The sequence below is a fragment of the Talpa occidentalis genome, unplaced genomic scaffold, assembly GCF_014898055.3.
Source record: "Talpa occidentalis isolate TD23 unplaced genomic scaffold, MPIMG_talOcc4v2.1 talOcc4.7, whole genome shotgun sequence".
NCBI lineage: Eukaryota > Metazoa > Chordata > Mammalia > Eulipotyphla > Talpidae > Talpa > Talpa occidentalis.
In genome coordinates, this window is record NW_023605083.1 from 33,216,613 (window position 1) to 33,234,673 (window position 18,061).

The following is an 18,061-nucleotide window of genomic DNA, read 5'->3' on the forward strand; positions in this document are numbered from 1 at the left end:
TCAAAGTAGCTGCCATTGAAAGATAGAATGTTTGAAATGGGCACAAAGAAATAGCTCTCTCAAAATACTGACATTCTTCATAATTTCATTATTGATGAAATACATACAAGGCATTATGGCATGTATAAATCTTGCTTTTTTTAAAAAACACCCAGGAAAGTCTCACACTTAAATGCAACAGAAGGATGGTCTCACTCATAGCAGGAATCTAGAAAACTTAAATAAGGGACCAGGAAAATGAATATAAGAAAGTGAAAATCAAAATCAACAAAAACTATGAACCAGAGACACTTTTTGGGGGGTGGCGGGTGGGAGGGGAAGGATTGGGGTCAGAATGGGGCGTTTGCAATTGTATGGGGGAATATAAAAATAAAATTTAATATTTGAAAAAAAAAAATAAATAAATAAATGCAACAGAAGGACCTTCAAAAGGTACAGACACAGTATGAGTTAACGTGCCATACAAATATAATTTTCACAATTTCACATAATGAGAAAATTAAAAAGGGGGAGGGAGATGCTGTTTATTGTCACTGCTAGTGATAACTTGTGAAAGGTTTAAAGAAATGAATAAAGAAACACTAATTCTTAAGTAGCAAGCACTGATGGTTACAACCATCGTCTCTTTACTTCTCCAACTGGACATCATTTCCCCAGAACAAGATTTTAAAAACCCTTTAAAGAAGTCAATTCAAAACAAAAAGAAGCTAACTCGTGTTAGGAAGCTGCATTCTGTGAAAACTTATTTCTCAGAACAAGTCAAGGAAATAATCAAGGGCTAGGAAGAAAGGAATTAGACTCAAATTTTTATAATAAATCAGTGGTACATGTACTTCTCTGCTTGTAACTCACAACAGCCTTGTAACACTCCTCCCCCATGAAAATTCCACGTAACTTTCTAAAACTCATGAGCTCTTCAAATTCAGCTCTTCAAAGGAAGAGGTAGCACAGAATTCATCCATCCAAGCTAAGATTTCTAAGACAAAACGTACACGACAGACATGTAAAACTCTTGGTCTACAAATTCTGCTTAATTAAATGATCATCTTTTTCTCTTCCTTTACAAAGCAATAAAAGTCTTTGATGACATTGTTTTTACTCTCCTTGCGTTTTCATTATTTGTATTTATTCCTTCAGTTATCTTTGTAAAGTTCTTTTCAGTAAGACTTAACTAACTCCTTTTTAACTGCAAATTCATTTCTTCACTCTGTTATTCTAGTCACTCTACTCACCCACCTTTGCTTCTCAGTGCAGTACTAACCTTAAAAAACAGTAACAGGGTCTCACTGGTGGTGCAAAGGGTTAAGCATATCACTGTGAAGCAATCCGCAGCCTCTGAAGCATGAGTTCAATCCTCGGCCGGCCAGGGAGCAATCCACATGGCGCAGCAGATCTCTCCTGTCTCGCCCACTGCTCCCCTCAGCAGTGTATTTCACTCAGTCTGCCTGTTCTGTTCCTCACTCTGTCCCTGGTGGATCCTCTCACCACCCGCATCTCTGGCCTGTGCCCCAGTTCTTGTTTGCATAAATAAATAAATCTTTTTAAAAAAAAAGAAAAAAAAGAAAAGAAAAATAGTAACAGCAATAAGAAAAAAATGGTGGGCCTCCCTTGTGGCCTGGGGTTAATTTTAAGTCTCAGCACTATCATGCTATCACTGCTTCAGACTCAGTTCAATCCTGGACCAGGGAGCTATCTCATATACTGCACAACAGACCTCTCCTGTCTTGCCCACCGCTCCTCTAAGCAAAGTGTATTTCAGTGAATCTACCTCTTCTGTTCCCCACTTGGTCTCTGGTGAATCATCTCATCCCCCTGCACCTGTGGCCTACACATCAGTTCTATGCAAAAATAAAAGAAAAAGAAAAAAATGTTGTTTTTTTCCCATTCATCCCTCACCTTATAAGGATTTGAATAGACTCACAGTTTCATACTAACTACTTTAACTAAATCTCTTATGTCACATTCAGTTTTTTAGAATGGATGAGTTAGCTATGACTATCACCAATTCTTTTTTTTTTTTTTTAAGATTCATTTATTTATTTATTTATACAAGCACTGGGTACAGTCAGAAGCACGGAAGGGTGAGAGAATTCACCAGAGCCAGAGTGGGGAACAGAACAGCAGACTGACGAAATATGCTGCTGAGGGGAGCAGTGGGTGTGGCAGGAGAAGTCTGTTGAGCCATGTGGGACCCTCACTGGCAGCCAGGGATCAAACTGGTGCTGCAGAGCTTCACAGCCCAGAGCTCAACCGCTGGGCCACCAGGGAGGCCCACTATCACCAATTCTTTACAATAGTCTAAAGGAGTGATCTCTCAATTTCATTATCTACATAAGCCTATCAGTGAAAACTTCAAGTACCTGTCTCAGTACCTATTTATTACCTAGTAATAAATTTATATTACATGTAACAAATATGTATTCATCAGACCTCCCCGGTGGCACAGAGGGTTGAGCGCAGCGCTGTGAAGCTGTCTGCAGCCTCTGCAGCATGGGTTCAATTCCCAGCCGGCCAGGGAGATACCCACATGGCGTAGCAGACGTCTCCTGCCTCGCCCGCTGCTCCCCTCAGCAGTGTCTTCAGTTCGTTTGCCTGTTCTGTTCCCCACTCTGTCGCTACTGAATTCTTTCACCCTCCCACGCCTCTGACCTGTACCCCAGTTCTTGTATAAATAAAAAAAATCTTAAAAAAAAAGATAACATGTAATCAGAAATTTTAGGAGACAGACTGAAAAATATGTTTATGTATATTCATTTACTTTAGAAGTCTGCATGTTTTCTTCTTGCATTCTCTGGGAGTGTATAATCATTTTGGTGACCACTCGTAGGAAAGGCAGAGAGAAGCCCATAGAAGACATCTATTCTCAACTTTCATCACATAGTTTTAACCAATAAAACATTTTTCCCTATTAAAGTCCACAATAGGATAATTCTTAAAGCTATCTATCACTCATTAACTTGTGAACTAGAAGGTCAAAATATGACTGCATAAGATAACTCTATTACTGCTTTTTTAAGTATCAATATTTGCACTTAGCCACAGCACAACTCTCCATATTTTGTATGTTAGCATGTTTTTAAGAAAAGGAAGTATAATTTTCACATGAGAAAGTAAAAGATTGAGAGTAGGAGGTATTAAAAACATTGATATTGATCCTTTTATATACCACATGGTTACATTATTTATTTTTACGACCATATTCAACGAATGCATTTCAAGCTACAATCATACAGCTTAAAGCATTTTTTCTTCTAACAGAATGAAAAAAAGTAGAAATAGAAAAAAATTGCATATTCTATTCTGCTTATACGAAACAATATAAGAAAACAGTTATTAAGCGCTCTTCCTAAGAACAGACACTGCTCTAGGCACCACTTACAAAATCTGACAGCTAGAAAGAACTTCAAGACTAAGGCCAAACACCTAAACATTGCTTGAATTAGCTCTACAACAACGCCATCAAGTGGTGGCTTATATAAACTGTATTTCACACTTCCCAAACAGGAGCAAGATCAAAAGGCATACATGTTCTGATACTTATTACTGGAAATTAAATTGAATGAAAATTAGTCTAATAGTAACTGTATCTACTGGCCCTATCTTTATTTTTGGAGACATAACAAGCCTAGTCGGTCTTTCACTAGAGAGACTACTCCAAACCTCAACCAAAATATTCAAATCGAACTAGGTATTTTTCATGTCTATTAAACATTTCTTATGAACAACTTCTAAGAACCATGGAAGCATTAGAGTCTAATTCTTCAAGCCATAAAGGAGAATAATTTGCAAAATTACACGTATCAGTTGTAAACGTTAAAGCAACAATTTAAATATATACCATTATTTTTAATGTAGCAGATGTTTTAAGCAAATTCATTTACTTATTAACAAATATACAGGAAGATAATTCATTAAAATTAACAGGACTTTAGCAAAAATTTGTCTGATAGTTTAAAAATATTTTCTACAAATCAAGTACCTTTGACAAATGGCAGTTTTCATTTTGTGTAAACTATAGCAAAATGACCGATTTAGAAAATTTATATAAACCATTATTAGTTTAAAAGCTGAGCTATTCCTTTTCAATAATATAAGCCCTGAAATTTTCCAGGAAATTAACATAAGATCTCAGGTTTGCACAAGTATATGAGCCTGTACACACAAACACAGCTGTGCTAAATAAAGATAAAAGGGAAAACTATAGTGTTTCTTATATACCTGTCCTACTAAAAATGAGTGACTTAGGAAACTAAGACTAACAGAAGAGTTTCTATTTTACAATAATACCATTCAATCAACCAGCAGATTATATTTACATTTAAGTAACGTTTACACAGTGAAGGTCAAGATTCAGGTGTTAGTCCTCTGTTAGTATGGCAGAAGTGAGTATACACTGATACTCATCTTCAGCAAGGAAGCTTAATAAATGACATTTCTTATCAACAAGATAAACGAAACCAGTACTAGATAAAGAAATGCCAATTTCATTTTTAACTATTTATAGTCAATGCTTCTCAGTATTTGAGTATTTTAGATGTTAAAAAACTGAAAACATAATTTAAATAACTTGCCAGTATCATAAGCCATTAATAGGTAATATAATAAGATGTATTTTACTCTGAACGAGTAGAGAAAATTCAATGCTGTCTTATATGTCTGAAAAAAGGGTTACCTCAGTACTAAATGTTTCAATGAATTTTCTTAAATGGTCAAAGAATGTTTCTGTATATTAAAAACAGACAATATTAGTTCATTTAGAAAGAAGACAATAATCTTTATTACACTTACCAGAATTTCTATTTCCTGATGTACCTCAGTTTTCTGGATTACTCCCAGCAAGTTACTTACTATGTGATTCAAATTTAGCTATGCTAGTGTTTTAGCTATATTAATATTTATCGGGAAAATGTTCTACATAATTGATTCTTTTAAATAAATGGCTTATTCTCTAATAAAACAGAATATTTTAACCACTTCTATAAACATTTTTCTAAAATATCTTTAGACTTTAGCTATATCCCAGCTTTTTAAAAAACTGACAGGAAGCTTAATTTAGTCATTTCCTACAGATGTGGTCACACTATGAACTGCACACAGGTACTGCTGTGCTTTGATCTTATGCTTATTCACCTCCATTTGTTGTCACTTACTGATGACAATGTGTTCTTGAAGTTTCTCATGCCTAAGTGAGAACTTGAGAGTATTCTATAGGCTCCTAAGCATAAAAGATCTGGGCTTTGTGACCTCTGGCTACTCTGAGTTCTTTTATTCTGCCTCTTTGCTTCCATGACCAGCTTTAAAATGACTAAAGTTACCATAAGAAAATCACAACAAAATAGACTGTTAATATTGGGAAGGGAGTGCTAAGGAGCTCAGGTGTCCAAACACAAACATTTTCCCTCGGAGGGCAGTGCTGATGATTTGTACAATGAGGGCTGCATTCCTTTTTACCCTGGGACCTGGAGTCAATCAGCACATCCTAGCATTTTTTGTTCTTTACGTTACATTCTTCTCCTGTAGATGATCTAACAGCAACCCTACCAACCCCCCTCACCCAAATGCCTGCTCTTATGCAAAGAGTAGAAACAAAAGCAGAAAAAAAAGCAGCACTGTCCAATTATACATGGGGTGCAACAGTTACACGACTGATTAAAATACATGGAAACAATAGGTGTTTAACATGTATTTACATATGACAAATAAATGTAAACCAAAGCATGAATCTGAGCTAATGGGGCAGGGTGAAGGTGCTCAGAAGCAGAGTACGAAAATAAATTTTGCTTGACAACTGGAAAGCTACCTAATAGCACTTCTGAAGAGCACTGGGATCCTTAAAACCATCAGAAATACATCAACTCAGTAAACTTAAGTTAGATTTTGTTCTCTGTATATATAAATTGAATCATAAAACGAATTACTCAACTTGTATTCATTTTACTGATTATACATTAGTAACACCAACCAGTTTTTTAAAAAAATTCTCCCTAAATAACCAATGACCTGTTTATCTCTAACAAGTAGTTCTATTCTAAGTCACTGAGTATTAGCTGTCTACATAATAAATATCACCACACTCTTGGCTGCAACAGAATCTTATTGCTCTAAAGTAATATTATCATGAAAAAGAAAATAATGTGAGGTGGTCTTTGAGTAACTAATAAAAATTTATTTCGCTTTCAATTTCCCTACCAAGATAAAAAAGAAGCAAACAAAAAAGATAAGCGAAAGATGAGACCGATTGATCTATTTGGCTTGAATAAATTACAAATTACCACTTTACTTCTGCTAGCTGGTAATGTCAACAGCTATTGATTTATAGAAAACAACAAATAAATAAGAAATTAAATAAGGACAAACTACCTCTGCAAATAGAGAGAAAAAACTTATCCTGTAAAACATATTTTTCCACATAGGACCTAAAGCTATGCAGTTAACCTAGTTCCAGTATTTTGCACCTGAAGATATAGTTACTTATAAAACCATTCAAGATGACTACTTTCTGGTGGCATCTGTATCTACACATCACTCATGCAGTAGTGATTAATGGAGACATGAAATAAGGATGTATTCTGTACTCTTCTGACCTTAAACCAAGGAAGTTATTCTGTTGCCCTATCTGTAAAATGAAGCCTAGATGGAACACTGAAAATTTATGATGGGTAAATTGCTAATTCAGGTAAAACCTAAGTAAAAATAAATTGACTCATACCTTGTTTTAATTCCAATCCTTCAGGTTGCTTGGTCTCTCTCAGGGATGAAGTAGAATCTATACAAGTGTCTTGTCTAAAGAATGAAAATAAAACATTATAAAAACCATATTCAATCTAATGATATTTAATGCATAGGATACCATTTAGTGCACTTTAGAAATTAAGACACATATATACAAGCACCAGAAGCAGCATCTATTAAAACATTTACCAGTTTAAGCAGCATAGATTTCCCCACTATCTGAAAGTAGAATGTTCATATTTGGTATTATTCAGCAGGTGATTTTTTGGGGTCTGGAAACACTACTACCAATAATTTACATGGAAACATTTCTGAGCATCCCCATACCCCCCAAAATAACCTCCCAAGTCATAACAAATAGGAAGGTTCTACTGTTAGACAACAGAGGAAATCTGTATACTTCTTTGTAAAATTCAGGGATAAGCCTGAAAGGAATATGGAAGTAATTTTTTTTCTCTCTTCTAATCCTTTGCAGGACAGCTGATGAGAGAAATTAAAACTCACAGATCTAATAATTTTTCCAGTTCAACTATCAAATTTAATGGGCACTTTGGCATTCAAAGTATGTTATATTCATCTAATTTCAGACCTCAAATGCTTTGATGCCTACATTATCTATGTGGGAAATACATATTTTATATGTAACATATACATGAAATCCAAGAAAATAAATTAAGTGTAAGATCACTCTATAAAAAGTTTTGATTCATCATGTTTTGAAACTAACGTTCTTCCTTAGAGGTCATTATACCATCTTTATATTGATTTTTACAATACTTTTCAGTTAAAAATCAAGAATTATTTGCAAATACTCAAAATGACTGTTTTCTTTGAAACAGGTATCAGTGACCTTCAGAGATTATGTATACACATCCAGAATAACACACTAGATATATTTAAGAAATTTTCTTATTCACAAAACAATTTCTATGCACTTCAAAACAAATCACTCAAATAGTCAAAGAATAAAAAACTCGTGATAATTTCTTTGGGAAATTTATGATATTCTTTCCAGTCAACATATCTGGCACTTCTATGACCGTTTTGTATTAAAACTAACATAAGCACAAACCCAAACAGAATCTATAAAATTATTTGGATTGGTATGATGATACCTGAGAGAACTATTATGGAGATACTTGTTTTTTATACTTCTTTCTGTCTAATGTCACCTATTTAGATTCCATTACTTCGCTAGAATCACTGGCAGATTCCAAGGATTAAATGTCAATATACGATTAAGAGCATTGCAAGAATTAAAGTTAAGATATACTATAAGCCATTCAGTCAAATTAGACTTTATCTACTAAGAATATTAATTTATCTCTAAGTAACTTCCTTTAGAGAAAATGTTTGCTTATTCTTAAACATCCTAGAATGGTGCTTTGTTCTTTTAAAGACACATCTAAATTTACAAAAAAAAAAAAAAAGACGAACAAAAACATAATGCAACATCACCACTGAAAGTCATGGGCATCTGTAATAGTATTATATGCAATATTATAGCTAAGAATGTACTATCTTTATCACGAGGAATCATCAGACAAAGCCAAAGTGGAAATGAATAATGTTCTATAACAAAAGGGGAGAGAAGTTAAATGTCACTGTTATAAAAGACAAGGAATATACCAGGCTGAAGAAAGATGAAAATTAAGTTATAATTGACTTGAGACTGAACTGGTGGGGGGGTGGGGCATTACACAGGACATTACTGAGTCAAATGACAAACTGAAATACTGAAGGTAGGAATGGATGAAAGTATTTTATCAATATTAATTTACTGAAGTTGACACTGTATTATGGTTATATAAAATAAAAAATTGCTGGCCTTAGGAAAAGCACATGTAGTGTTTAGGGTAAAAGGTTATGGCATATGTACCTTAGGCTCAAATTTTTCAGGAAAAGATATACAAAAGGGACAAAATGTTAATAATAGGTACATGTATTATTGATAGGTAGAGTATAAGGATGTTTCTTGTGCTATTCTTATTCTTGTAACATTTTAATAAGTCTGAAATCATTTCCAAATGAAGTTTCAATAATAATGCCGTAAAATGCATTTATCTTATGCATTGCTTTATTTTCTCTGTAAAGACACCCTTGAATCCCCTTTAAATAAAGTGGGTCCTCTATAAAGACTATTGACATAAACAATTTCTTTTTGTGTCCAAAGCAAACTTTCAAAACATTCTATTTTATCTTACACTGGGTTTGATCAGATGGGTTTGATCAGACTGTTGAAGAAAGTGGGCAAACATAATTTCATACAGTAGGAATAGTGCACCACCATGTGGCTAAAAAGTAAAAAGCAAGATGCACTTGTATCAGCATTATCTAAAGTTGAAAAAAATGCCACAAAATAATTTGAAACTTTAAAAATCTAGCAAACTTTCCCAACATATATATTTTGCAACTAAAACTGTCATATAGATTTAGATTTCTCTAATACAATTTAAAGATCTTCACCAAAGATCATGAAAGGCAAAACAATCAGGAAATATCAAAGTATAAGAATACAACATATATATTTTCTTTTTCAAATTTATATTTAACATTTAAATATTTCTATCCAACACTTTAAAACTATGAAGAGTTTTCAACATAATTTTCAACGAGAGAGAGAAGAAGGGGAAAAAGAGAAGTTGGGGGAGGAAGGGAACACACAGCTAACACCAAAGACTTCCGTACTCTCTCTTTTTTCTAATTCCCTTCTCCCATCTGCAATGCTCTTTCAAGCAGCTTTACAATCCTGGCCTTGGATTATAAGAAACCACTTTTCTTCAGATTTAGGCTTTCCAGGCAACATCAGCTCTTTTTTTTTTTTTTTTTTACCCTGAATACAGTTCCACCCTCAATATATGCTGGAGAGATTATGGAACTTAATGAAAAACAATGAATTACTAGATAAAGTCATTTTCTTGTTCAAAGAAAAACTGGAAGGACATCTCAATAGAAGGGTAAAGAAACAAAACAAACCAGCTGGAACTGGATGTTGATGAACTTGGATGCAGTCTACAGAGACTATCTCAAATCACCAAGAACAGGAAATACTTCAAATGTTCCTTTATTAGTTTCCATTGCTGTCATAACAAATTACTACAAACCTGAGAGTTTAAAACAAAAGCATAAATGTATATTACAGTTCTGTGGGCCAGAAGTCTAATGTGGGTCTTACTGGACTAAAATCAAAGTGTCTATAGGTTGCCTTTCTTTCTGGAGGTTCTAGAGAAGTAATTTCCTGCTCATCTGGGTTGTCGACAGAATTTGGTTCCTTGAGGTTCAGAACCAAAGTCCCTGTTTTCTTGCTGTTGTAAGTAGATGATCATTTCTAATTTCTAATTTTTAAAAAGATTTATTTATTTATGTGTAGAAGATCTGGCGTGTAGGCCAGAGGCGTGGGGCGGTAAGAGGATTCACCAGAGACAGTGGGGAGCAGAACAGGTGAACTGGCTGAAATACACTGCTGAGGGGAGCAAAGGGTGCGCCATATGTGAGTTAGCTCCCTGGCCTAGGATCGAACTCAGGTTGCATCAGTGATAGCGTGCTAGTGCTGATACTTAACCCTGACGTCACCAGGGAGGCCCCTCATTCCTAATTTCTAGATCAGGCCTTCTCATGTTGAATGTCTAACACACTCCTCTAACCTCTTTCACTTTTAAGAACTTACATGATTAGACAGGAGCAATTTAAAAATCCAAGGAAATCTCTCCAATTCAAGGTCCCTACCTTTATTACATCTGTCAAGTCCCTTCTGTCATATAAAGTACACATAATGTTACTCATGTACTGGTGATTAGAGTGTACACCACTCTAGAGTGGTGGATTAGCATGTACACATCCTATGAGAGTACCTCAATGGGGGAATGGATAAACAAACAACGGCACACTTACACAATGGAGCAGAAATGACTCAGCAATAAAAATGGAGGAATTACTGATAAACACATTACAATAAATGAATCTCGAATACAGTATGTCAGGTGAAAGCAGCCAGGCTAAAAGGCTATCTACCTGATTATTTCACCTATATGGCATCCTGGAGAAAGTAGAGGACAAATCAGGTCAGTTGGTTGTTATTAACTGGGGATAGGGAGAGTTGACTAGAAAGAGTTATGGGGGAAATTTTTGGTATGTTGCAACCATTTATGTAGAAACTGTGGTGGTAGACAAATGACCATCCATTTGTCCATACTGGCAGAACTGTATAGTAAAGAAGTGAATTTTACTGTATCTAAATTAATTCTTAAACATTTTATGACACTTAACCCTAGGAAATGAAATCATACAATGGTCAATTGTAACATAATGCAGTGTGTACAGATGTTATCTATAATGCTGTATACCCTGAAAACTATGTAACACTATAAATCAGTGTTACATCAATTAAAAAAGTATTCAGTGCAATGTATATAAACAAAATATATATATAGTTTGCTCTTAAACTATTTTTGTAACAATGAATTTTGTGGAAAGTAGTAACAGTAAAGAATAATAATTAAAAATCACAGTTATTATTCCCCTGCACTCATTAAGTTTTCATGAAAGCATTGGGGGGAAACTGCCAATGGGGAGGAATTTCCCATCAGAGTAGTAGGAACTGTTGTTATAGAGTAAAAACTCCAAATTAAGTACAGCTACATTTTTTTCAATGTCTTCCATGTGACAAGAGTTATTCTAAGCACTAACAATCTTTTCTTATTTAATCATTATCACAACCAACTTCCAAAGGTCAATGAGATACTAAACTGGAGTCTTGCAGTTAAAAATGTAGGCAATTTAACTCAAACTTCACTCTTTACATTTATGCATACTTTCTACTACTTAGAGAAACAGTTCTCCAAGTAATAACACTTCAAAATTACACACACACATATACACACATATACACACACACACAGAGCTATGTTTACCTTAAAGTATAAAGTCAGTTTTTACTCAGAATTTGAGCTCAAGGCACCAGAAAAAAATACTTCTTTCTTACTGGAAAAACTGAGATATACTATTAAATCATCAAGAGAGAATTATTTTAAAAATAGGAAGCTGCAACTGAGAGAAAAATATGCTATTTATGCTATTAAATCATCAGAGAGAATTACGGTTTTAAAAATGGGAAGTTTCATTTGAAAGACAGATATGAGCAACAACAAAAGACCAATAAATCTGAACAAGGGTTTGAGAGGTTGGAAGTAAAAGTCAGAAAGAAACATTTTTAACTGTATACCTTTTTACACTGTTTGAATTTTTTAAACCATACCCATGTTTACATTTTCACATTTTAAGAAAAGCTAAAGAAAACACAGGTTCACATAAGCCTGTCAGAGAAAACAAGGAAGATAATAAATGATGAAGCAGCTGATACAAGATAAATACACAGAATTTACTGAATAACAGCTGTCTAATCAAGAACAATCAAAATAATATTGTAAGTGAACACTTGATATTTGTAAAGAGGGATATGACAAAATGAAAATTAAAAGAGGGTCTTGAAAGCCCTGCCTGACAACTTATACCAAAAAAATCGAAATGCATCAGACTTAACGTTAAAAAAAAAAAAAGTACTAAAAATTACATGAAGAATACTTTTTATAATGTCAGAAAAGGCATTTTCTAATTATATTATAAAACCCAGAATGTTAAAATTAGACTATATAAACAAGAAATATTTACAAATGCTAAAAACCAGTAAGTTATAAAACAAAAAACAACAAGCGGGGGAAAAAAATAATAATAGTAATTGGAAACTTTATCACAATCCATGGACTAAAAAGACATACAAAAGGTAAGTAAATGGCAAAAAGGTCACAAAAAATTCAAACACCTCTGTGATACATGGGAAAATGGTTAATTTCACTAGTAAGAGAATTTTTTTTCTATCAGATGAACGAAGACCAAAATGTTATATAGGTTAAAGTATATGTAACATATACTCCACATGGTAGGGAGGTGGTATAAATTAGCTTAATTATGGCAATATCAACCAAAATTGCAAGTACCCAAACCTAAAAATTAACTTCTAGGTATTTATTCATATAAAATCACAGAAGGAAAAAAATATGTATATACAGAGAGTCACATCATTTATAGTAACAACACATAGCAACATAGTAAAAGTCCACTGGTGTCTGTTTTGCTACATCCAACAGAATGTTATAAAGACAAATTTAGGAAGTATCACATATACCAGATAAACAAAATCTAAGACAAGACATATTAATATATAGGTAAAGTTAAACAGAAGAAAGTTACAGAATAGTTTGCACAGCACTGTGCCATCTGTGTGAGAAAAAAGAACATACACATATAAATATATGCGTATTACTAGTGTAATAATGTGTAAATGTGTATATTTACACATAGTGTATATATGTGTAAATAAATGAATGGAAATATCTCTAGGAAGATAAACCAAGAAGTTTGTGTACTGTGGTTGCCTATAAGAAAGGAGAATGGGGAAAGGAAAAAGATGGACTTTTTTCACTACTTAATTTTTTTTAATTATGTTCAGACATTTACAATTCAAAAATAAGTTGTTTGATAACAATATTTATTTGTATTTCCAGAAAATAAAGACATTGTTCTATATGTCAGACACAGTTATAGGACAATGTCCTTATTTTCTGGAAATACAAACACAAATTTCAGGAAGAAGCCATCTGTACCTCACTTTACAATACTTCAAGAAAGCAGAGGAAGCAAATATAAAAATTGTAGACTGTTAGATCTAGGCAACTGGTATGGGGGTTTGTTATCTTAAAAAAAATTTTCACACTTTTCATAATAAAAATTAAAAGAAAGAAAGTAAAATCTCTCTTATTTGATATGGAAGGTAATGTCACTTGGGTGAAAACATGTTTCATTAACAGAGGGAAGCACTTTTAAAAATTAAATATATAACAGACATTTTAGACTAACATGAAAAAGAAATATATCTTCATTCACTAATCTTTGGATATGACACCATGGCCGTACCTTTCATATTAATGAATCCATGGAAGAAAGTTCAGTCTCATCCCACTAACATGCAACACTGTCCACATTTCTACATTTTTCTTTTATTTAAAATGTGAAAATTATCTTGCAAAAGAAAAAAATAACTTCCCATATACACCAAGTCCCTTGATCTTTTATTGTTGTTTCCCTACAGCTGACAAATTTTAACAACTTGACTTTGAATGTTTTCCAAAACATTCACGTTAACCAACTACTCTTTTCATATTGACATTTCATCTGTTTATTAATTTAAGTAAATTATGCAACTACAGTAATTGCATTAGAAACAAATGAGTGACTTGGTATGCAAACTGATCAAATGATGGGAGAAGTACACAGGTGTAGTAAAGGAGAATCATTAACAACCAATTCAGCACTCTCTGAACATGAGTGAATTTTTTTGTTATTATTTTATATTGAGGCAATATGGTTTAAAGCATTTTCTAGACTTAGAGGTGCTGGTTGACACCTCTTGAGAGGTGTCTTGACTTCCCCACACCCACTACAAAGCAACTATAACCCTCTCACCATAGTCCATTGGGCTCCCACCCCTTTATGTACCACCCCCCACCCTCCACCTCTGGTAGCCTTGATTGTACAATACAGAAACACTAATTCAAAGGGATGTATTTATGTTCACTGCAGTGCTAATACAAAAGCTAAGGTAATGAAGACAACCAAAGTACCCAACAAACAGATGACTGGATTAAGAAGATGTGGTATATTACACACAATGGATACTACTCAGCTATTAAAAAAAAAAAAAAAAACATGAAAGCTTGCCATTCGAGATAACATGGATTGAACTGGTGGGAATTATGCAAAGTGAGTTTATTTTTCAAATGAAATGGAAGAACTAATAATACCATTTATCTGTCAAGGGATTAGGAAAATGCTATTTCCTTTTATTTTTTTAATGACAGAAGAACAGAAAGAAGGAAAAACACCTAACATCTAACCCAGTGCTTGAGCAGCAGGATGAAGTAGTAAACGCATGAAAAAATCCCAATAGAGTTTAAAAACCACGTTTCTGTAAGAATGTAAAATGCTTTGTGTAGAGATAGTTACAAAAACACAGTTTCCCAAGTCCCTCCAAAGTTCCTCAGAGGAAAACAACTGCAGTTCAAATCAAGTTCCCATTTGAAACCACTGAAAAGCTTGCTCCCTCCCATTCTATTCACATTCAGGAAAAGTGCCTCTTTGTTTAACATTTAAAAGAAACTGGGTCAAGACCTGCTTCAAAGTTATGGAGGAAGGAGACTTTAGAAGAGTTTTAAAAGTAATATGGGGGCCTCCCCCGTGGCGCAGTGGGTTGAGCGCAGCTCTGTGATGCTGTCCACAGCCTCTGCAGCGCAGGTTCGATTCCGGACTGGCCAGGGAGATACCCACACAGTGCGGCAGACCTCTCCTGTCTCGCCCACTGCTCCCTTCAGCAGTGTTTTCGGTCTATCTGCCTGTTCTGCTCCCCACTCTGTCTCTAGTGAATTCTCTCACCCTCTTATGCCTCTAGCCTGTACCCCAGTTCTTGTATAAATAAAATAAATCTTTAAAAAAATAAATAAAAGTAATATGGGAGGAGACATAATGAGTGACAGATATGCAAGGGTTTTTTACACTAAAATTTTCCATAATAGAGTCAAATAAATAGGTAACTACCAGAAAACAATCCCAATACACTCCAAAATACATAACATGAGTATAATCCAAAATGGATTGTATGAATCACAGATCAATTTCCAATAAGTCCTGGTCTTAGGTCTACCTGAGGCCTATTTTTGCATCCACTGATAAAAATAATTAATTACACATGGTAGATGTATGCTGCCTATTAATCCAATGTTTCAGAGTGTTATAGGACAGGGAGAGGGGCAGCCCAAGCCCCGCAAACCTGCCTATTCTAAATGGGTTCTGCCATCCGCCGCATCAACACAAAACACATGAGACTTTAATGGGAAGGAACTTTAATTAAACTAGGAAACAATACAGGAAAGGCAAAGAGTCTAGTTTCTAAATGAAGCACCTAAAGTTACCCATCCCCTCGTGGGTAAAAGTCCATCCATATGGGATCGGCCAGAACAAGGCCCCAAAGTCTACCACAAGTCTAAAACATCTTCCAGTGGGGACCCACAGAAAAGGGTCACAAACAACTGGACAAGCCCGGAAGGAAAAGAGCAAAATCAACATCAAGATAAAAGCTGCCATTGTCACCTCCCCACGGGTCTCACCCACATCTGTGTCACCCAGTCCACGACCAAAAGACAAGCGCAGTTTCTTTACGTGTTTCTAGGCTCCATGCGTCTCCTCCAGGTCTCCTGGCTCCATCCTGCTTCCTTCCTCAGTCTCTTCTGCCGCTTCTCCTCTTCCTGCTCAGCTCCACCCTCCCTTGGGTGGGGCAGGGAACCTCCCCCTTTCCTGGGGACCACCCTGTTACAATCGCACTGTGCATTCTGCTCACATGCATTATTCAACAATTCAATAACAGCAGCTTACAGAGCACTGTTATTCCTAACAAGCTCACTTTTATGAATACTTGCTGTTAATTCAGCATTTGGCTGAATATTGCTACCCCTTTGAAAGTTATTTATAATTCACATTCAAGGAATATATGTTACAAAAAACAAAAAACACCTCTTAGTAATCTAATGACAGCTGACAGCAATAATTCATGAACAGGACATGGATGTTTTTTACTATTAAAACCAAAAGGTGGTAAGTAGCTATGTCATAATTGCACACTAGGAAAATTAATGCAGCCACTAATCTCTGGCTTTTTATTAAACAAATGATACCAGAGTTCCACTACATACTGAACTTCATCAATATTAAAATGAGGTCACACACACAATTCTAGTGGTTGCTCTCAATAAGACAAATGATCAAACCAGAGGAACCACCCAGAATTTTTAAGAATAACAATGTAAAGAAGTCATTTACCTGCCCTTTCTAAAACAAACACACATTTATGAATTATGCTCTAATCATTCTATCAACTCTACAGTGCCTAATCTGATTATCCAGGAGTAAATAGGAAGTTACTTCAGTTTTAAAGGATGGAATGACTTGTGGACTATTTAAGAAATACAATTCCAGTTACTAGTATACTGTAACTCGTAACCAGTACATTATAAATACTAACTAGAACCAGATGACTACTTGTTATTTTTCACCATTTCTATTTTAGTAATACCCATGTATTGCATTTTAAACAAAAACGCTCACTATTTAGATTTACAACACATAATTAAATGAATTTAAGAATAATTTCTACCAAAGATTTATTCACTTTCAAAACACTTCCCTATAAATTTCATTAGATATTTAAATATTCTAGTGAATATAAATTGTCAACTTATAAGTATTACCTAAAATCTTCAAGGCCAATTAAGAAATATCTTATTTTTCACAAAAGTTTATCACCCCAAAACTGGAACGCAATAATAACCAATTTAGAATATGTTCAGCCACTGTGCTAAGAAAGGAGAGGTGACAAGAAATAATAGCTACAAAACACTTATATACAATAGAATCTGCTTTGCTGTATATTTTGAGAACTTAGATTTTAAAATTCCTTTCTCTTCTAGAACTATGATGTTACCTCAACATCACTTATTATCTGTAGGGAAACACAGCTTCCTTCCCACTGACATATCCTTCAATATCATCAACTTAAACTATATTAATTTAAAATCCCTAAAAAGATATTTAACAGAGCAAATCAAAAATACTAAGATTTCCCTAACGTGTTTGTATTTTTGTTCTTTATATATAAAACTTCAATCCTGACTACTTTATTGCACTATTCAAGACTTAAATTTCATTACAGACATATTTCTGAGAGCATAATCATCTCACATAATAGGCCAGGCTAATACCTGTTCTCATTTTTAGTGTGATTTTATCTACAATAAGGCTTCTCCAAATACAATAATATCTACAAATGGAGATAGCAGTTTAATTCCAGGACTCCATATTACTTTATTTACTCAAAAATGTTGCTCTTGTTAGGTAAGTTGTCCAAATCCATAACATTTGCAAATCATACTGCAATACCTAATAGTTTTAAAATACTGCAAAATTAGAGATGCTAAATTTTTAAACTAGCTGCAATACAATATAAATTTGTTCATTTGCTTACCTAGGGGAACTTAGATGACAATCCCAATGCAATACTGTTAACATGGGTATTATATTGTCACAGTTCCTCAATCTCATGTCTTATGAAAATTTTTTACACTCCTTCATTTAAAATTTCAAAGTAGTGCAATATCAAAAACTTCTTATAATACAGATTTCCTGTTATTTTTGGTAGCAAACAAAAACTACTGCAAGCAAATAATAA

At 34.3% G+C, this 18,061-nt stretch overlaps 1 protein-coding gene across 1 annotated transcript in view; it reads right to left on the bottom strand.

The window, feature by feature from the left end:
* CAAP1 (caspase activity and apoptosis inhibitor 1) overlaps positions 1 to 18,061 on the bottom strand; it is a 54,333-nt gene that overhangs the window by 19,292 nt on the left and 16,980 nt on the right. The window contains exon 5 of the mRNA XM_037495454.2: positions 6,710 to 6,783. Within this exon, the coding sequence (XP_037351351.1) occupies positions 6,710 to 6,783 (74 nt within the window). The remainder of the gene's footprint in view (positions 1 to 6,709; positions 6,784 to 18,061) is intronic.